Source organism: Scyliorhinus torazame, chromosome 11 (assembly GCF_047496885.1).
Source record: "Scyliorhinus torazame isolate Kashiwa2021f chromosome 11, sScyTor2.1, whole genome shotgun sequence".
Lineage (NCBI taxonomy): Eukaryota > Metazoa > Chordata > Chondrichthyes > Carcharhiniformes > Scyliorhinidae > Scyliorhinus > Scyliorhinus torazame.
Window position 1 is genome coordinate 190629208 of NC_092717.1, and position 22744 is coordinate 190651951.

Consider the following 22744-nt stretch of genomic DNA (forward strand, 5'->3'; position numbering starts at 1 on the left):
ATGAAGGACAAAATTCCATTCACCTTCTTAATCACCTGTTGCACCTGTAAACCAACTTTTTGCGATTCATGCACTAGCACACCCAGGTCTCTCTGCACAGCAGCATGTTTTAATATTTTATCATTTAAATAATAATCCCTTTTTCTGTTATTCCTACCAAAATGGATAACCTCACATTTGTCAACATTGTATTCCATCTGCCAGACCCTAGCCCATTCACTTAGCCTATCCAAATCCCTCTGCAGACTTCCAGTATCCTCTGCACTTTTTGCTTTACCACTCATCTTAGTGTCGTCTGCAAATTTGGACACATTGCCCTTGGTCCCCAACTCCAAATCATCTATGTAAATTGTGAACAATTGTGGGCCCAACACTGATCCCCGAGGGACACCACTAGCTACTGATTGCCAACCGGAGAACACCCATTAATCCCCACTCTTTGCTTTCTATTAATTAACCAATCGTCTATCCATGCGACTACTTTCCCCTTAATGCCATGCATCTTTATCTTATGCAGCAACTTTTTGCGTGGCACCTTGTCAAAAGCTTTCTGGAAATCCAGATATACCACATCCATTGGCTCCCCGTTATCTACCGGACTGGTAATGTCCTCAGAAAATTAAACTAAATTAGTTAGGCACGACCTGCCCTTTATGAACCCATGCTGCGTCTGCCCAATGGGACAATTTCCATCCAGATGCCTCGCTATTTCTTCCTTGATGATAGATCCCAGCATCTTCCCTACTACCGAAGTTAAGCTCACTGGCCTATAATTACCCGCTTTCTGCCTTCCTCCTTTTTTAAACAGTGGTGTCACGTTTGCTAATTTCAAATCCGCCGGGACCACCCCAGAGTCTAGTGAATTTTGGTAAATTATCACTAGTGCATTTGCAATTTCCCTAACCATCTCTTTTAGCACTCTGAGATGCATTCCATCAGGGCCAGGAGACTGGTCTACCTTTAGCGCCATTAGCTTACCCATCACTACCTCCTTAGTGATAACAATCCTCTCAAGGTCCTCACCTGTCATAGCCTCATTTCCATCAGTCACTGGCATGTTATTTGTGTCTTCCACTGTGAAGACCGACCCAAAAAACCTGTTCAGTTCCTCAGTCATTTCCTCATCTCCCATTATTAAATCTCCCTTCTCATCCTCTAAAGGACCAATATTTACCTTAGCCACTCTTTTTTGTTTTATATATTTGTAGAAACTTTTACTATCTGTTTTTATATTCTGAGCAAGTTTACTCTCGTAATCCATCTTGCTCTTCTTTATAGCTTTTTTAGTAGCTTTCTGTTGCCCCCTAAAGATTTCCCAGTCCTCTAGGCTCCCACTAACCTTTGCTACTTTGTATGCTTTATCCTTCAATTTGATACTCTCCCTTATTTCCTTAGATATCCACGGTCGATTTCCCCTCTTTCTACCGTCCTTCCTTTTTGTTGGTATAGAACCTTTGCTGAGCAGTGAAAAATCGCTTGGAAGGTTCTCCACTGTTCCTCAACTGTTTCACCATAAAGTCTTTGCTCCCAGTCTACCTTAGCTAGTTCTTCTCTCATCCCATTGTAATCTCCTTTGTTTAAGCACAAAACACTAGTGCTTGATTTTACCTTCTCACCCTCCATCTGTATTTTAAATTCCACCATATTATGATCGCTTCTTCCGAGAGGATCCCTAACTACGAGATCCTGAATCAATCCGGTCTCATTACACAGGACCAGATCTAGGGCCGCTTGTTCCCTCGTAGGTTCCATTACATACTGTTCTAGGAAACTATCGCGGATACATTCTATAACCCCCTCCTCAAGGCTGCCTTGACCGACCTGGTCAAACCAATCAACATGTAGATTAAAATCCCCCATGATAACTGCTGTACCATTTCTACATGCATCAGTTATTTCTTTGTTTAATGCCCTCCCCACCATAATGTTACTATTTGGTGGCCTATAGACTACTCCTATCAGTGACTTTTTCGCCTTACTATTCTTGATTTCCACCCAAATGGATTCAACCTTATCCTCCATAGCAGCACAATGTCATCCCTTACTATTGTCCGGATGTCTTCCTTAAATAACAGAGCTACACCACCTCCCTTACCATCCACTCTGTCCTTCCGAGTAGTTTGATACCCTCGGATATTTAATTCCCAGTCGTGACCATCCTTTAACCATGTTTCAGTAATGGCCACTAAATCATAATCATTCACGATGATTTGCGCCATCAACTCATTTACCTTATTCCGAATACTACGAGCATTCAGGTAAAGTACACTTATGTTGGCTTTTTTTACCTCTGTTCTGAATCTTAACACCTCGATCAATAACCTCTCCTAAGTTATATTTCCTCTTAACTTTTCTCCTAATTTTCCTTGTTGTTGAACCCATATCTTCATGTAACAACCTGCCGCGTTGCTTACCATTAATGTTTTTATTTCCCGTTTTATTCCTTTTAGTATTCCTGGTCCTATTCACTGAGCTCACCTCAGTCACTGTACGTTATACTGTCGCCCTTTTTGATTTTTGACCATGGCTTCTCTGCCTTACACGTTCCCCCTTACTGCCTTTTGTTTCTGTCCCTGTTTTATTACCTTCCAACTTCCTGCATTGGTTCCCATCCCCCTGCCACATTAGTTTAAACTCTCCCAAACAGCTCTAGCAAACATCCCCCTAGGACATCGGTTCCAGTCCTGCCCAGGTGCAGACCATCGGTTTGTACTGGTCCCACCTCCCCCAGAACCGGTTCCAATGCCCCAGGAATTTGAATCCCTCCCTCTTGCACCATTTCTCGAGCCACGCATTCATCCTATCTATCCTGACATTCCGACTCTGACTAGCTCGTGGCACTGGTAACAATCCTGAGATTACTACCTTTGAGGTCCTACTTTTTAATTTAACTCCCTGAATTCAGCTTGTAGGACCTCGTCCCGTATTTTACCTATATCGTTGGTGCCTATGTGCGCCACGACAGCTGGCTGTTCACCCTCCCCCCCCCCCCCCCCCCCCCCCCCCAGAATGTCCTGCAGCCGCTCCGAGACATCCTTGACCCTTGCACCAGGGAGGCAACATACCATCCTGGAGTCTCGATTGAGTCCGCAGAACGGCCGGTCCATTCCCCTTACGATTGAGTCCCCTATCACTATAGCCCTGCAATTCTTCTTCCTGCCCAGCTGCGCAGCAGAGCCAGCCATGGTGCCATGAACCTGGCTGCTGCTGCCTCCCCCTGGTGAGTCATCTCCCTCAACAGCATCCAAAGCGGTATATCTGTTTTGCAGGGAGATGACCACAGGGGACACCTGCACTGCCTTCCTACTCTTGCTCTGTCTTTTGGTCACCCATTTTCTATCTCCCTCAGTACCTTTCACCTGCAGTGTGACCAACTCGCTAAACGTGCTATCCACGACGTCCTCAGCATCGCGGACGCTCCAAAGTGAGTCCATCCGCAGCTCCAGAGCCGTCAAGCGGTCTAACAGGAGCTGCAACTGGACACACTTCTTGTACGTGAAGGAGCCAGGGACAGTGGACGTGTTCCTGAGCTCCCACATCGCACGCGAGGAGCATGACATGGGTCTGTGATCTCCTGCCATTTCTTAAACCTTCGGTTAACTTCAACAACTACAATTTCCCCCAAAAAAGAAGAAAAAATAAATAAATATACCAATGAAAAGAAAAAGAAAACAGAAAAACCACCCTGCTTTTAAATTCCATCCCTTTAGCAATGAAGGACAAAATTCTATTTGCCTTCTTAATTACTTACTGCACCTGCAAACCACCTTTCTGCGATTCATGCACAAGGACACCCAGACCCCTCTGCACAGCAGCATGCTGCAATTTTTTACCATTTAAATAATAGCCCATTTTGCTGTTATTCCTACCAAAATGGATGACCTCACATTTATGAACATTGAACTCCATCTGCCAGACCCTTGCCCACTCACTTAAACTATCTCTATTCCTCTGCAGATTTTCATTGTCCTTTGCACACTTGACTCTACCACTCATCTTAGTGTCACCTGCGAACGTTGACACATTACACTTAGTCCCCAACGCCAGATCATCTATGTAAATTGTGAACAATTGCAGACCTTACACTGATCCCTGAGGCACATCACTAGCCATTGATCACCAACCAGAAAATCACCCATTTATCCCCACTCTGCTGTCAGTCAACCAATCCTCTCTCCATGCTAATACATTACCCGTAATGGCGTGCGCCTTTATCTTATGCAGCAGCTTTTTGTGCGGCAACTTGTTGAATGCCTTCTGGAAATCCAGATACACCACATCCACCGGTTCCCCATTGTCCACGTGCTCATAATGTCCTCAAAGAATTCCAGTACATTAGTCAAACATGGCCTGCCTTTCATGAACCCATGCTGCATCAGCCCAATGGGACAATTTCTATCCCGATGTCTCACTATTTCTTCCTTAACGATAGATTCAAGCATTTTCCCCACTACAGAAGTTAAGCTAACCGGCCTATAGTTACCTGCCTTTTGTCTACCACCTTTTGTAAACAGTGGTGTCACATTTGCTGTTTTCCAATCTGCCGGAACTGCCCAGAGCCCAGCGAATTTTGGTAAATTACCACGAGGGCATTTGCTATTTCCCTCGGCAACTCTTTTAGTATCCTGGGATGCATTCCATCAGGGTTAGGGTCAGGGCCAGGAGACTTGTCTACCTTTAGCTCCATTAGCTTGCCCAATATTACATCCTGACAACAATTTTTTCTTGCTTCTTGCCAACAGTTTTTGGCATGTTATTTATTACTGTGAAGTCCGACACAAAATACCTGTGCACAGTTTTGGTTCCCTTATTTGAGGAAAGATGTAGTGGCATTGGAGGCAGTTCAGAGGAGGTTCACAAGTCTCCTGCCTTCTTCCTTCACTGCTGCTTCTTCTTACATCTCGCCGTCCGCCAATTTATTATTTATTTATATCTGTGCCCTACGTACAAGTCACCGAAGGCAGGAGCTGCGGCCGCACAGGCAGACGGGCCCACGAGGCGAGACGGAGGTTCAGGCGAACCAGGAAGTGGAAAAGCTGGCGAGCCGAGCAGTGGAGCAGGGACAGGACGCGGCGACCATCCCCACCCCGCACAGGGGGAGGAATGTAGAAGCGTGCGGCAAATGAAGATAAACGCCATAGAGGAGCTAAAAACAGAGATAAACGTCATGAAGCAGGCACTCAGGACTGAGCTCCACACAATAATGAAGGAGATGCTGGCGGAGACAACGGACAAAATGCAGCGAACCATCGATGGCCTGGAAAGGAAGGTGGAGAAAACGATTCTGGAGTTGGAGAGGGCCGCCTCGGACCAGACCGACAAGGTGGTAACTCAGGAAACCGAGGTGAAAAGGCTGTAACGGCCCAGGGGAGCCTAAGAGGGAAAGTGGAGGACCAGGAAAATAGGTCCAGACGGCAGAAAGTTAAAATAGTGGGTCTGCCAGAGGGGATGGAGGGCAGAGACCCAGCAGGCTACATCACCCAAATGCTGGGCAAGCTAGTGGGAAGGGAGACATTTCCAAACTCCTCAGAAATCGACAGGGCACACAGGTCGCTTCCCAAAGTCGGGGAGCAGCCCAAAGCGATTATCGTGAAGCTGCACCGGTTCCAAGACAGGGAAATAAAATCTTAAACGTGGGCCCTGAAGACCGTGATTAGAGGAGAAATCATAGCCTACAAGGCAAGCAGAAATAGGGAAGAGAGGGTGGTCAGGCAACAACTGGTGGACTCCATCCTGGAAGTTGACAGAAAATACTCTGAGGCCCCGACCGTAGGGCTGCTGGCGGAGAGGAAAAAGCTGCAAATGGACTTTAACCTGCTATCCATTAGGAGAAAGCAGTGTACCAACTCCGCCAGACACTGGGACCTTATATGAACACTGAGACAAGGCTGGCCGCCTATTGGCTCACCAGCTAAGAAAGCAGGCAGCCACAAGGGAAATAGCGCAGGTAAAGGATAGCAGAGGCAGACTGGTAACAGAACCAAAGGAGGTCAATCGGGCATTTGAGGCCTTCTACTGGGGACTGTCCGCCTCCGAGCCCCCTCAATGGGGATGAAACAGTTCCTAGATGGACTGGAACTACCAGTTGTGGGGGAAGACAGAAGGGGGGAGCTGGAAGCACCAATAGATTGGGAGAAATCTTGGAGAGCGTCAGCTCCACGCAGGTGGGGAAGGCACCGGGACACGACGGGTTCCCGGCGGACTTCTACAAAACATTTGCACCAGTCCTGGCCCCACACTTAAAGGACATGTTCGTGGACTCACTGGCAAGGGGCACCCTGCACCCCACGCTAGCGCAGGCCACAATTTCACTGATACCCAAAAAGATAAAGACCTGACGGAATGCGGATCATACAGACCCATTCCACTGCTGAACGTGGATGCGAAAATATTCGCGAAGGTCCTGGCCAAAAGGCTGTGTACCAGAGGTCGTCGCAGAGGACCAAACGGGCTTTGTCAAGGTAGGCAGTTCACAGCGAACATCAGGCGGCTGCTGAACGTAATAATGACCCCCCCCCCCCCCCTCCCCGGGAGTTCACCGCCTGGGTGAGGCTCCTGTACAAAGCTCCCAAAGTGAGCGTCCGAACGGACACCACCAGCTCTGAATACTTCCAGCTGCAGAGAGGAACAAGACAGGGCTGCCCCCTGTCCCCACTCTTGTTCACGCTAGCAATCGATCCGCTGGCGATAGCGATTCGGAGAGGAGACAGAGCGCACAGAGTCTCTCTCTGTGCAGATGACCTGCTCCTCTATGCCTCGAAGCCACAGGAGGGACTGAAGGCAATACTGCAAATACTGAAAGAGTTTGGATCCTTCTCGGGCTACAAACGTAACCTGGGCAAAAGCGAGGGATTCCCAGTGAACCCAAACGGGGGAGGGAGAGAGCTGGAGGGGATCCCGTTCAAAACAATAACAGAACAGATTCCGTTACCTGGGGATCCAGATAGCCAGAGACTGGACACAGATCCACAAGTGGTACCCGGCCTGCCTGGTGGAGGGAGTAAGAAGAGACCTTTCAAAGGTGGGGCTCACTCCCACTCTCCCTGGCGGGGAGAGTGCAGACGATCACGATGAACGTACTGCCAAGGTTCCTCCTCCTGTTTAGATCCATTCCGATTTTCATCCCGAAGGCCTTTTTCCAAAACGCAGACAGTCTAAGGGGGGGGGGGAGGGGGGGGGAGTAAGAACCCGAGAATTCCCAAACAGACACTGCAAGGAAGGAAAATCAAAGGGGGCTTGGCCTTACCAAACCTACAATACTACCATTGGGCAGCAATGGCAGAAAGATTGAGGGGATGGCTACCAGAACCCGACACAGATTGGGTACAAATGGAGGAGACATCCTGTTAAGGAACAACCCTCTGGGCCCTGGCCACAGCAGCACTCCCATCCTCCTCAACAAGATACACAACAAGCCCAGTGGTAGCAGCCACGCTGAGAACATGGACCCAGCTGAGACAACACATGGATAACCAAAATGTCCCCCAAGGCTCCCATATGCGACAATCACAGATTCCCCCAGCCATGCTGGATACCACCTTCAAAAGATGGAGGCGGGACGGGGGCACACTGATGGTCGGTGACTTGTACGTAGGGCACAGACTGGTGACACTAGGCAAATTGACGAGGAGGTGGAAGCTAGCAAAAGGACAGGAAATGAGACACCTCCAAATAAAACACTTCCTCCACAAAGAGACAGTAGGGTACCCCGGGGCCCCAGAAACCCACTACTAGAGGACCTGATAGCCCCCTTCTCGTTGCTTGTGCCCATGTGGGAAAATATACGGACAGCTACTGGACGAGACCAGACAAAAATGGGAGGATGAACTGGGGGCAGAGGTAAGATGGGGACTCTGGAGCGAAGCACTGAGCAGGGTGAACTCCACCTCCTCCTGCGCAAGGCTAAGCCTAATTACCCGAATGAGCAGGTTCTTCACGGAGGTGGAGTACAAAGGTGAGCAGAGCCAGAGGGCCCCGGCCAACCACACCCACATATTTCGGGCTTGCCCCAAGCTTGCTGGGTTCTGGGCAGCCTTCTCCGAGGCAATGTCCAGGGTTGTGGGGGTGAGGGTGAAGTCATGCCCAATAGTGGCACTCTTCGGGGTATCGGAGCAGCCAGAGTTACACATGGGGAAGCGGGCCAACACCCTTGCTTTCGCTTCCCTAATCACATGCCAGAGAGTCCTGCTCGGCTGGTGATCGGCAGCACCACCCACAGCTGCAGACTGGCTCGCTGACCTGGATACTTGGGGGCAGTTTTTCGGTCTGTTCCAAAACCTGTTCGAGGCCAGCAACGATGAGTAACCTAATAAGAATTTTTTTTAAAAACACCAAGATAGATGAGGTACCAAAAGACTGCAACCCGTGGGGGCGGGGGCGGAAGGAAGGTGGGGAAACCACGAGAGATGATGGGGGGAGGGGGGGGAGAAAGAGGGCTACCCCCCTTTTTTTTCCCATTCTTTCCGAAGAGACACACAACGGGGAAGGGGGAGGAACCATAGACCAATCCAGACGGCAACAAAATGCACATAGGGTCAGTTAAACGAAGGACAAACTAAACCTCTCTGTATAATAAAGGAAATTAGCGTGGGCGAGAAAAATGTGATGTGTATATATACACACAACTGTTTATAAATATGGGAAATGCCAATAAAAAGATTTTTTTTAAAAGACACGGAGTGGATGCTTCCTCTTGGGGAACGAGAGGTCATAGTCTTAGGATATGAGGTAGCAAATTTATAACAGACTTGAGGAGAAACTAATTCTCCCACAGGGTTGTGAATCTGTGGCATTCGCAACCCCAGAGTGCTGTGGACGCTGGGACAGTGAGTAAATTTGAGGAGTTAGACAGATTTTTAATTGGTAATGGGTTGAAGGGTTATGGAGAACGGGCAGGACGGTGGAGCTAAGGCCAGGTTGAGAGCAGCCATGATCGAACAGTGGAGCAGACTAGATGGACCAAATGGCCTAAATCTGCTCCTATATCTTATGAACTTACTACGATTTGTCTCAGTGGAGCAGCTCTGCTCCCTTCTGCTCTTCGGCATAACATGCAGTCGAAAGATGTGCAGATTAGTTGGACTGGCCATGGTAAATGGGGATAGGATCTAGGTGGAATGCTCTTGCGGAGGGTCAGAGCAGGCTCCTTCTGCACTGTAGGGATTCTATCAGTTGGGAAACAAGGATCTAACAGACCTTTATACTCATAATTAAACCTTTCATCAATGCAATAATAGTGTGGGAAAGCCAAAGATAGCCTCCTGTTCCAAGAGAACATCCTGAGATCAGAAGTGTGTCTCTGATATCTCTTAACAAGTGGAAGGCAAAAACAACTGAATGAGAAAGAGGTGACCCATCCCTAGGTATGAGAAAAAAAGATAATTAATTGAATGTCAGCTATGGATCAGTTCGTACCACTCTTGACCAGAGTCACAGGATTTTGGGTTTAGGTTCTGCTCCACAGCCTGATTACAAAATTCAGGACCAGCACTCCAATGCAGCACTGTGGGAGTGTATCAGTATCGGGGCTGCAGACTTTCAGAGGAGACATTAAGCAGAGGCCCCATATCTGCTTGCTAGGGTGAACGCAAAAGATCCGTTGGCACTATCTTAAAGAGGAGCAGAGGAGTTGGAATATAGAACAGTACAGCACGGTACAGGCCCTTCAGCCCACGATGTTGTGCCGACCATTTATCCCAATCTAAGATCAACCTAACGTACACCCCTTCAATTTACTGCTGTCCATGTGCCCAAGAGTCGCTTAAATGGCCCTAATGACTCTGACTCCACCACCTCTGTTGGCAGTGCATTCCACACACCCACCACTCTGTGTAAAGAACCTAACTCTGACATCTGCCCTATACCTTCCTCCAATCACCTTAAAATTATGTCCCCTCGTGACAGCCATTTCCACCCTGGGGAAAAGTCTCTGGCTATCCACTCTATCCATGCCTCTCATCACCTTGTACACCTCTATCAAGTCACCTCTCTGCCTTCTTCGCTCCAGTGAGAAAAGTCCTAGCTCCCTCAACCTTTCTTCATAAGACATGCCCTCCAGTCCAGGCAGCATCTTGGTAAATCTCCTCTGTACCCTTTCCAGAGCATCCACATCCTTCCTATAATGAGGCGACCAGAACTGGACACAATATTCCAAGTGTGGTTGAATTAGAGTTTTATAAAGCTGCAGCAAAACCTCACGGCTCTTAAACTCAATCCCCCTGTTAATGAAAGCCAACACACCATACGCCTTCTAACAACCCTATCAACCTGGGTGGTAACTTTGAGGGATCTATGTACATGGACCCCAAGATCCCTCTGTTCCTCCACACGACCAAGAATCCTGCATTTAACCCTGTATTCAGCATTCAAATTCGACCTTCCAAAATGAATCACTTCACATTTATCAAGGTTGAACTCCATCTGCCACTTCTCAGCCCAGCTCTGCATTATGTAAAGGGCCTCTTGTAACCTGCAACAACCCTCAACACCATCTACAACTCCCCCAACCTTCGTGTCATTGGCAAACTTACTAATTCACCCTTCCACTTCCTCACCCAAGTCATTTATAAAAACCACAAAGAGCAGAGGTCCCAGAACAGATTCTTGCGGGACACCACTGGTCACCGACCTCCAGGCGGAATACTTTCCATCCACGATCACTCACTGTCTTCTTTTGGCCAGCCAATTCTGTATCCAGACAGCCAAATTTCCCTATATCCCATGCCCCCTAACTTTCTGAATGAGCCTACCATGGGGAACCTTATCAAATGCCTTACTGAAATCCATATACACCACATCCACTGCCCGACCTTCATCAATGTGTCTCGTCACATTCTCAAAGAATTCAATGAGGCTTGTGAGCCATGATCTGCCCCTCACAAAGCCATGCTGACTATCTTTAATCAAACTATGTTTTTCTAAATAATCATAAATCCTGGGCGCGATTCTCCGTTCCCGCGACGGTTGGGAGAATTACCTGGGTCGCCAAATTATCTCACGACGCCGGTCCGACGCCCTCCCGCGATTCTCGCAAGCGGCGAGAACAGCCCCATCGAGTTCCGCGCAGCGCAGGCCGGAGAATCGCCCGAAACACCCAAAATGGCGATTCTCCGGCACCCCTGCTATTCTCAGGCCCGGATGGGCCGAGCGGACAGCCCAAAACGGCGGGTTCCCCCCGGCGCCATCCACACCTGGACGCTACCGGTGGGAACAGCGCGGGAACGCTGGGGCGGGGGGGGGGGGGGGGAGAATCCTGCAACGGGATGGGGGGGGGGGTCCTCAAATGTGGTGTGGCCATCGGTGCCCACCGATCGTCAGGCCGTTCTCTCTGAAGGAGGACCTCCTTTCTTCCGCAGCCTCGCAAGATCCGTCTGACATCTTCTTGCGGGGCGGACTCGGAGGGGATGGCAACCGCGCATGCGCGGGTGACGCCAGTTATGCGGCACCGCCTTTACACGGCACCAAGGCCTGGCGCGCGTAAATGACGTGGCGCCGCTTCTACCCCATTATCGGGCCCTGAATCGGTCGGGATAGGGGCCGTTTCGCGCCGGCGTGAACCTCGACGGCGCGAACACTCTGCCTCCATTTCGGAGAATCCCGACCCCTTTCTCTCAGAATTCTTTCCACTATTTTGCTCACCAGACAAAAGACTGTAAGATTTCCCCATTCCCTTTCTTGAACAGGGGAACAACATTCGCCTCCCTCCAATCATCCGGTACTACTCCAGTGGAGAGCGAGGACGAAAAGATCATCGCCAATGGCGCAGTAATCTCCTCACTTGCTTCCCGTAGTAACCTTGGGTATATCCAGTCAGGCCCAGGAGACTTATCTATCCTGATGCATTTCAAAATTTCCAGCACATCCTCCTTAATATCAACCTGTTTGAGTCTATTAAGCTGGGTCACACTGTTCTCATGGGCAACAAGGTCCCTCTCTCTAGTGAATACTGAAGCAAATATTCATTTAGGGCCTCCCCCATCTCCTCAGACTCTAGGCACAAGTTCCCTTCACTATCCCTGATCGGCCCTACTCTCACTCTGGATCATCCTCTTACTTCTCACAAGTGTAGAACACCTTGGGGTTTTCCCTAATCCTTCCCGCCAGGGCTTTTTCATGCCCCCTTCTAGCTCTCCTCAGTCCATTTTTGAGTTCCTTCCTGGCTACCTTGTAACCCTCTAGAACCGAGTCAGATCCTTGCTGCCTCAACCTTGTGTAAGCTTCCTTCTTCCTCTTGACTAAAAGCTCCACTTCTCTTGTCATCCAAGGCTCCTTCACCTTACCATTCCTTCCTCGTCTCAGTGGGAGAAAACTATTCAGCACTCGCAGCAAGTGCTCCTTAAACAATCCCCACATTACTGTTGTGCATTTGCCCAAGAAAAATTGTTCCCACTTTATGCTCCTCAGCTCCTGCCTAATAGTAGAATAATTTCCCCTCCCCCAATTAAATACTTTCCCATACGGGTGTGTTCCTATCTCTCTCTCCATGACTGTGGTAAAGATCAAGGAGTTGTGGTCACGGTCACCGAAATGCTCTCCCACCAAGACATCTAACACCTGGCCTGGTTCGTTGCCGAGCACCAAATCCAATATGGCCTCCCCACCTAGTCGGCCTATCTACATATTGAGTCAGGAATCCTTCCTCTACACACCTGACAAAATATGCTCCATCCAAACCATTTGCACGAAGGAGGTTCCAGTCAATATTAGGGAAGTTGAAGTCACCCATGACAAACAACTCTGTTACTTCTGCACTTTTCCAAGATCTGTCGGCCAATCTGTTCCTCTAGCTCTCTGCTGCTATGGGGGGTCTATAGAAAACTCACAATAAAGTGACTACTCCTTTCTTGTTTCTGACTTCCACCCATACCGACTCAGTAGACAAACCCTCCTCAACTATCTCCTTTTCTGCAGTGTGGTGCTCTCCCTAATTAACAGTGCCACTCCCCCATCTCTTTTACCTCCCCCCCCCTATACTTCTGAAAACATCTAAACCCCGGAACATCTAACAACCATTCCTGCCCCTGTGAAATCCATGTCTCCGTAATGGCCACAACATCGTAGTTCCAAGTACTGATCCATGCTCTAAGTTCATCTCCCTTATTCCTGACACTCCTTGCATGGAGGAGTTATCCCTCGTTCCCTAGCCGATATTTATCCTCAATTAAAATCACATCAGAGGGGTGGCACAGTGGCGCACGGCATCGAGGACCCTTGTTCGATCCCAGCCCCAGGTCACTGTCCATGTGGAGTTTGCACATCCTCCCAGTGTCTGCGTGGATCTCACCCCCACAACCCAAAGATGTGCAGGGTACGTGGATTGGCCATGCTAAATTGCTCCTTAATTGTAAAAAGAATCACATCAGAGAAACAGATTATCTGGACATTATCGTATTGCTGTTTATGAGAGTTTGCCATGCATAAAATGGCTGCTGCTTTTCCTCCAGTACAACGATAGGCTGTAAAGCACTTTGGGTCATCGGGTGGTTATGAAAATTCATGACCTCTTGTTGAGTGGTACTAAGAAAATTGGATAATTTTTTTTAAAAGGCCAATCGAAACTAAACCTGCCCATACAATTCAGTAAATTTGAAAGAGTGAAATTTAAGGAAACAATAAATTGCAGCCATTTAAAATCTCAGTTATAGAGTAATGACATTTTTTTCAGGAATATATATTTTTATTGATTTGTGGGATGTGGATGTCACTGGCTAAGCCAGCATTTGTTTCCCACCCCTAATTGCCCTGGAGAAGGTGGTGAGGAGCTATTTCCTGAATCACTGCAATCCATGTAGTGTAGGTACACCCACAGTGATCGAGAGGAAGTTTCAGAATTTTGACCCAGTGACAATGAAGGAACGGCAATAGGTTTCCAAATGAGGATGGTAAGTGACTTAGAGGGGATCTTCCTGGCGGTAGTGTTTCCATATGTCTGCTGCCCTTGTCCTTCCAGATGGTACTGGTTGTGGGTTTGGAAGTTACTGTTGAAGGAGGCTTGCCGGATTCCTACAGTGCATTTTATGGGTGGTACACACTGCTGCCACAATGAGTCATGGTGGAGAGATTGAATGTCTGTGGAAGGGGGAGCAGTCAAGTGGGCATCTTTGTCCTTGATTGTTTCAAGTTCCTTGAGTGTTGTTGGAGCTGCACTCATCCAGGCAAGTAAAGAGTATTCCATTATACTTCTGACTTGTAGGTGGTGGGCAGGCTTTGGAAAGTCAGGAGGTGAGGTACATGCTGAAGGATTCCTAACCTCTGACCTACTCTTACAGCCACAGTATTTATATGACTAGTCCCGTTCAATTTCTGGACAATGGTAACTCCCAGCATGTTGATAGAAGGGGGTTCAGAGGTGATAATGATATTGAATGTCAAGGGGCAATGATTGGATTCTCTCTTATTGGAGATGGTCATTGCCTGGCACTTACGTGGTGCGAATGTCACTTGCCCATGTCAGCCCAAGCCTGGGTATTGTCCAGGTCTTGTTGCATTTGGGTATAGACTGCTTCAATATCTGAGTCATCGTGAATGTGCTGAACACTGTGCAGTCATCAGTGAACATCCCCACTCAGACCCCATGACGAAAGGAAGATTATTGAAGAAGCAGCTGAAGGTGGTTAGGCCTAGGACATGACCGCGAGGAACTCCTGCAGTGATCTCCTGGAACTGAGATGATTGACTGCCAACAAATACAACCATCTTCCTATGTGCTAGGTAAGACTCCAACCATAGAATCATAGAATTTACAGTGCAGATGGAGGCCATTCGGCCTATCGAGTCTGCACCGGCTCTTGGAAAGAGCACCCTACCCAAGGTCAACACCTCCACCCTATCCCCATAATCTAGTAACCCCACCCAACACTAAGGGCAATTTTGGACACTATGGGCAATTTAGCATGGCCAATCCGCCTAACCTGCACATCTTTGGACTGTGGGAGGAAACCGGAGCACCCAGAGGAAACCCACGCACACACGGGGAGAATATGCAGACTCCGCACCGACAGTGACCCAAGCCAGGAATCAAACCTGGGTCCCTGGAGCTGTGAAGCAATTGTGCTATCCACAATGCTACCGTGCTGCAAACCAGCAGAGAGTTTGCCCAAGCTTCCCATGGTCTCCGGTTTTACTCCGTTTCCTTTATGCCATATTCAATCAATTGCTGCACTGATGTCAAGGGCATTCACTCTGGCCTCAGATTGTATGTATTTGCAGATTCTATTTAAAACCAGACGGATTAAATTAATTAAATATATGAAGGGGCACCAAACAATTCAGACATGAAAGGATCTGGAAGGGATAATAAAGTGGCACCGTGATAGTTCCCCAATTAAACCGCAGGATCCAACTATAGTTGGCTATAGTATTGCCAAGGTACAAGAAACTGCAGGCCATTAACTGCTGTTGTGATTGGAGGTCAAGTTTGCACCCTGGGATTTCACCAACTGGGAAAAGTTTCACAGTAATTGCTTAAAGTTAGGATGGGTACAGGGGCAAATAAAATTGAGCACGTGCATGAGGCAAACAATTGGGATGACCACCAACCCTGGATTGTGTTCAGTTTTTTGAATCAAATATGTCCTCCACAGAGTTTTGGGCCACAATAGTATAGGCCCACAGCACTCACTGGAGGATGCTGAGACTGAAGGAAAGTTAACATTGAGTTTCAGCTAGTTGGTGTTTACACAAGGTATAAAAAGAAAAAATTGCTCCTTTCCCAAACACTGGTGGTTTCCTCAATGAGTACACACTTAATAATCTTGTTCTGTATCTAACCAAATATTCCTCATCATAACATACCTTCTCTACTTCCTGTTCAGAGACGAGCATAACCACGAGTGACACCTTTTGCTCATAAATCATTAGCCAAAAGTCTGCTGCAGTTCCCACCAATGGAGCCTGTGTAGCTATGATTCTTGGACAGTAAGAGGACAAGTCCTCAATCATACTGGCATTGATGTAGTCATCTTTTCCTGACTGGATTATAATTCTATTTTTGTCATAAGGCATGATATCTTGATGACGGTTTTTCATGGTGTAGCAGCGGGCAACGGCAATTGACAATTGCCTGACATCTTTTTCTTGAGCATCCTGCAAGTCCTTCCATTTACAATCTAACTCAGTCAAGGTTCCATATGATGGCCTGTCCATGGAGTCAACAATAGTTTTAAAGTTTTCCAACTCATTTAGCAACATTTTCACATGTTCTGGTTTCTCATATGGATCTTTCTCTATGATTTGAATTCCCTTTGGTTTTTGCCCTTCCTTTGAGTCGACTTTGGTAGGCAAAAGGAGGGGCTGAGTCACAGTTGTCTGGGGCCCTCCATGCTGGCTCTCTGGACTGGATGACAGGAGATCATCAGTTGAAGAGTTTTGTCTCTGAAAAGGTACGTCTGAGACAGATTGGGTTGCAGCAGTTGCTCCAGGTGTAAGAGATGGCGGTGGTCTCTGCTGTAAAATGGTGGTGGATCCAGGCATTGCAGAGGGCAAGATTACAGCAGGAAGAGTACCAACCTGCCCTTGGGGAGGCTGTGGAGAAGGAGCTGGTGGAGGTGGCAATGGAGATCCAGATACAACCGCATTTGGTTGTATTTGGCCAACAGCTGAACTTGGCACAGGTTGGACTGGATGCACAACATGATGTCCTGTCGAGACAGGCTGAGGTGCTCCAATTTGATTCGGTAAAACTGCAGGTTGTGGTCCAGCATGCAGGTGAGGCGGTGTAGATGTGAATGGCATGGGTGAGACCCCTTGAGCTGAGGAACCAGGCAGCAATGTCACTGGATGTGACTCTGTGGTAGATGGTAGCGTATGACACTGTTGAGATTGTGGAATCACTGCAGCGGGAATGTTCTGTCCTGGTTGTTGAATATTACTTGGAGAAGCTGAAAAAACATTGCCTGAATGAGCTGGAATCCCTGGTGCAGCCACTGTATCTTGAGCAGGATGCTGATACAGATGAGGTCTTAAATGTGGCTGCATCGGAGGCGGAGCCTGAAGCTGAGGTGGGACGGGAAGTGGGATTGGGGAATGGGGTGGGATTTGTGCTGCATTTTGAGGTCTTGGTTGAGTCTGCTGTGGTCTTGTCGGAGGAAAAAAATGAGTTTGATAAGGCTGTTGGGTATGCATTTGAGGCCTCATGTGAAGTTCATGATTTGGATGCACCTGATTAGGATGCTGGAACATATGTTGAGGTCCTGGAGCAGGACCAGCAAATGAAGGCGGCACATTAGTGAATTGTGATTGGGATGGCTGGCTGAATGGTTGACCACCAGAATGATATGGATATTGACCAACTCCACTCACTGCAGGTCCAGCGGTAACTCTAATTCCACCTGGTAAAGGAGCACTGGGCTGCTGTCTCATTCTTGTATCATAGATTGGCTGCCTATTCATGTGTCCACTTACTGACTGTGGATCTGGTGTAAAGCTAGAAATTGGAGTCTGAATACTGTCCACAGTTGTGGTTGAAGTGTTCGGTTGTGGAACAATATTTCTTCCTGGCATCTGACCACAGAACTGACCAGGATAGGCAAGTGTAGGACCAACACTTGGAGCAGGTGTATGCAAACCAGTGTTAACAGGTACAGGCACAGTTGAGGAAACTTGATGCCTCATTCCATAAGGAGTGGGAATGGGCACAGAATTTGGCATGTGTTGTGGTGAAGCCCCTCTTGGAGGTAAGTGACCAGGTGTAAACCGGGGCTGACCTGGATTGAGATCTCTGATCATGCTAACAGCAGGATAGGCTGGAGGAGGTGAAGAGGCAGACATGTGTCGAGGGAGTACCGGGCAGGATACAGATGGGGCCATTCTGCGAACAGGGAATCCGGATGTACCACTAACTGAAGGAGGCCCTGAATGGCTGATTCCCACATAAGGTCCCTGTGCAATACCACCAGATGGGCCTGGTGGTGGAATTGCTCCTCCATGAAAATACGGATGTATGAAACGAGATGTTGAAGCAGGGTCTGGGAACTGTTGAACATGCAATGGTGGTTGTAGCTGTGTACCGGTAGTCCTAGCAGATACAAAACCCTCTGGTTCTGAATGTCTCATCCTCAGAAAACCAGCAGGCTCCATGGGATATGGTCCAATGCCATCTACAGACATCCCACTTATGTGTGCAGCTAAAGTGTTTGGGGGCAAGCTTTTCAATTCATTGGGAAGATCATTAAAATTAAGTGCTGCATTAATTGTCTGCATATCTAGGTCTTCGACACTGCACAAGGATTCACGGTCTGCATCAGATGTTTTACGCAGCGGTTTTGGTGCAGTAGGTCTTGGTGGCGGCTTCTTTTTCAATTCCCTGAAAAATATAAAGTACGTTGCACGATGCTTTACAGCAGTATAGTGAAAATTGTGCTTTTTCTAAATACATTATGTCCATTCTCATCATTATCTTTGAGTATCGCTGAAAATGTCAACAGGTGAAGCTGTTCCACGCCACCGCTGCCCACGCCAGGGACAGCCGCCCGATTCCCATGCCAGGCCCATCTCCCACGCCAGGGCCGGCTGCCCGCTTACCACACCAGGATCGTCCGCCTGCCTCCCACGCCAGGGCCGGCTGCCCACGCCAAGGCTGGTTACTGTGCGGCTACACCAAAACAAGGCTGTAAAGCACCTCAGAATGCCCTCAGGTCACAAAAAGCAAAATAAAATATTTCTACTTTAATTTGTTCTTTCCCAGGAACTTAAAACTGTGTGTGGTTTCTTCACGGATTGTTTTAAAAGCACACGGTAGGCATGTAGTGACTTTCCCTATTTAGTCTAGTCTTGGGCAGCACGATAGCATAGTGGTTAGCACAATTGTTTCACAGCTCCAGGGTCCCAGGTTCGATTCCCGGCTTGGGTCACTGTCTGTGCGGAGTCTGCACCTTCTCTCCGTGTGCGCGTGGGTTTCCTCAGGGTGCTCCGGTTTCCTCCCACAGTCCAAAGATGTGCGGTTTAGGTGGATTGGCCATGCTAAATTGTCCTTAGTGTCCAAAATTGCCCTTAATGTTAGGTGGGGTTACTGGGTTATGGAGATAGGGTGGAGGTGTGGGCTTGGGTAGGGTGCTCTTTCCAAGAGCTGGTGCAGATTCGATGGGCCGAATGGCCTCCTTCTGCACTGTAAATTCAACGAAATTCTATGAAATTCCTATGCTTTTCAAATCTTCATGCTGCCCCTGTTAATTACAGGCCTACAATCTTCAAATCAGTTTCTCAGTTAAAAATCAAACAAACTTACTGTTCTAGCATTAGGTGTCTTTGGTCTTCCTGAGATTTACAGATGTCTTTCATTTTATCCAGCAGCCTTGTTACTTTGTTTTCTAGGTCTGCGTAGAACTCTTTTCCTTCCTGAGACTTCTTCATCAGGTCTTCATAAGCTTCATACGAAGCTACTAGCATCTGGATGGTCATGTTCCATCTATTGAAAAAGAGATAGAAGAAATACCCCTTTCTTCAACTGGCACAGAATCTTAAGTAGCATCACCCAAATGCACAAAAATCAGTAAATCGGAAGCAAATGAAACTGAACAAGAGGCAAAAAGAGATGCCTGGAAATAGGCTTCATCTGTGGAGATAAAATTAATATTTCAGAATGACAATTTTTCAACAGTTCTGCTTGACCTCCTGAGTACTTGCAGCATTGGTTTTTATTACAGATTTTGTTTTTGTATAAGGATAACAAAGGCTCAGTGCCAAAGATTTTGGCCAAACTTACAATTTGCGGGTTTGTTTGCACAAGAGGTACAATAGTGTGGTGGTTATATTACTCGAGTAGTAATATTAATAGTAATATTAACAGGCCTGGCCTATTAATCTGAAGACGCAAGTTCAAATCCCACAATGGTGGCCAGGGGATTTAAATCAAGTTAATTAAATCTTGAACAAAAGTAAGTTTTCAGTAATTGTGATCATGAAACTACCCGATTGTCATTAAAAAGCAACCTGGGCGGCATGGTAGCCCAGTGGTTAGCACTGTTGCTTAACAGCGCCAGGGCCCCAGGTTCGATTCCCGGCTTGGGTCACTGCCTGTGTGGAGTTTGCTCATTCTCCTCGTGTCTGCATGGGTTTACTCCGGGTGCCCTGGTTTCCTTCCACAAGTCCCGTAAGACGTGCTGTTAGGTAATCTGGACATTCTGAATTTTCCCTCAGGCGCCGGAATGTGGCGACTACGTGATTTTCACAGTAACATCATTGCAGTGTTAATGTAAGCCTACTTGTGACAATAATAAAGATTATTATCCTGGAGGAAGGAAATCCGATTTTTTAATAGTCTGGCTGGCCTATATGTGACTGCAGACACATAGAAACATGTCAATTCTTAACTGGCTTAGGAAATGGCCAAGCAAGCCACTTGGTATATTGAAGAAGGTGGCTCACCACAAGCGACCCAAGGGGCAATTAGGGATAGGCAATAAATGCTGGCCTTGACAGCAATGCCCACTTCCTGTAAGTCAATAAACAAAAACTCTGCAAACTATTAATGTTCTGCAAATACAATGAATCAATCCAGTGATTACTCAATTACTCAACTAATATTGGGCTTCATCATTCTGATTTGCCCTGTGTTTAAAGGAATGGGATACTGATTATTTTGAAATGCTAATTTTGACTGTGTCCACCACATAAGCATGATACATTTCATTCTGTTATATTCTCCATTCAAATCAGTATCAATTCAAAACTTTTCAGCAAAGTAACACTTAGAACGATTTCTCAGAATAACACCTACAGCCTTTGCAATATCACTATCCACTACATTTGAAAAACTATTTAATGAACTAATAAAGTAATGATGTGGAGATGCCGGCGTTGGACTGGGGTGAGCACAGTACGAAGTCTTACAACACCAGGTTAAAGTCCAACAGGTTTGTTTCAATGTCACTAGCTTTCGGAGCGCTGCTCCTTCCTCACCTGCACACAAATCACCCTCATTCTCAGCCCATTAGCTACATCCCTTGTAGCACATTGACTTTAAAATCCTGTTCTATTGTCAGTTTTCTCCCGTACCCCTTGACTCTACAATTTTCACATGTTGTTATTCAACGTCTGCTCTGCCAAGTCTAGTTAGTGCCCTCCATTCATGGTACAGATTCACCAACAGCAAAGCCTCAGAAATCATGTCCAGAACTTCTTTCCTGAACCTCCTTTCCCAAACTCTACCATTTTGCTCCTCACCGTAAAATGTCACCTTAAAGCCCACCTCTTTCTTTTATAAATATAAATTTAGAGTACCCAATTACTTTTTTCCAATTAAGGGGCAATTTAGCATGGTCAATCCACCTACCCTGCACATCTTTGGGTTGTGGGGGCGAAACCCATGCAAACACGGGGAGAATGTGCAAACTCCACACCGACAGTGACCCAGAGCCGGGTTCGAACCTGGCACCTCGGCGCAGTGAGGCAGCAATGCTAACCACTGCACCACCCCTTAAAGCGCACCTCTGACCTCAGGCTTGTTCCATCAGATTTCCCAACTCCATAATTTGCTGCTCAATGTCCTCTGATTTCCTGTATAGAGTTGGCAGATATTTCTTGCATGAAAGCACCAAGTGAATGCAATTGTTATTCGCTTTCCTATCATACAGAAAATAAATAATTTATGGGCTCAACATTTTGAAAAGCGAGTTACAAATGTTATTTTCTAAATTGTATTAATTGTTTTACTGGTCATTATAGAGTAAATTTCAGTTCGTAGCTTACAATCTCTTTGGTTTCCCTTAATTGGTAGTTTTGTTTTCTCGTTGCTTTGTGTTCACTCATGAGCTCTCCAAGGAGCTGATGCTCATAACCATTGCGCAAACTGGGGATTTAACATGGTTCGTATGCAGTGGTACATTTTGCAAAGAAACTGTTTCAATAAACACCAAACACCTCTACCTTGATCAGCTACTTACTTATGTTCTGCTTCAGTGAGAGTCTTCCTAACTGCAGCATACTTGACATTAGCATCTGTCAAGGCCTTCAAGATGTTTTCCTGGGCAGCAAGGTTTTGATCGATGTACACTTTTAGTTGATCATATTTCTTTAGCTGTTCTTCAAAAAGTTTCTGAAATGACATTTTTCAAAGAAAATTATACATGATGTACCGAATACATCATTATGAATATTGTTTATTTGCCATGTCTGATACCAAAAGTAAATTATCTTCCAACCACAAACCAACTACCCTAAAATCAGTCTTCATACAACTGAAGTATTCAATTAAGCAGCAATCAGCTCTCTTAGGCAATTCTTTGCTGACCTCGGAGCAAGGGCCAAGAGACTGAATGAGGAGAAATATAAAAACACAATTACTACAATAAAACACGCGTGCATTAAACCTGTAATAATGTTGCCAATATTTAGACCAAGCAGCCACTGGACTGTACAGCAAAACACTTACAGTCCTAGCTTTTGATCTGACATAAGCAGTTTGGTCAGACGTTAGAGTGTAAGCTGCAGAATCCTGTTATCATTTGTTGGACTCGTGAAGGCTGTTTACAACATTGTTTTGGAACTGCCCTGAACTTCATTATTCATTATACATCTATGTGCTGCAGTTGTTAATCAACCTTCATTTCTGAATGGTCTGTTGTCACTAGGGTTGTAGTGATGTCATCCTTCTGAATGGTATCTCTGAGCTGCTGGATGAGTGAGGAGCGCTGGTCTCTCATTTCCGCAACTTTCAACAGAATCCGCTTCATATTCTGGAGAATGCCCTTTTCCTCTGAAAAACATGGGACCAAAAGTACTGTGCTTTACTGTACATTAAGGTAAGGGT

At 46.9% G+C, this 22744-nt stretch overlaps 1 protein-coding gene across 1 annotated transcript in view; it reads right to left on the minus strand.

Annotated features, from left to right (window-relative positions):
* ptpn23a (protein tyrosine phosphatase, non-receptor type 23, a) overlaps window positions 1–22744 on the minus strand; it is a 135305-nt gene that overhangs the window by 32682 nt on the left and 79879 nt on the right. The window contains exons 17-20 of the mRNA XM_072468199.1: window positions 22536–22690; window positions 21879–22030; window positions 19223–19402; window positions 15793–18301 (exon numbers count right to left, since the gene is read on the minus strand). Coding sequence (XP_072324300.1) covers window positions 15793–18301; window positions 19223–19402; window positions 21879–22030; window positions 22536–22690 — 2996 coding nt within the window. The remainder of the gene's footprint in view (window positions 1–15792; window positions 18302–19222; window positions 19403–21878; window positions 22031–22535; window positions 22691–22744) is intronic.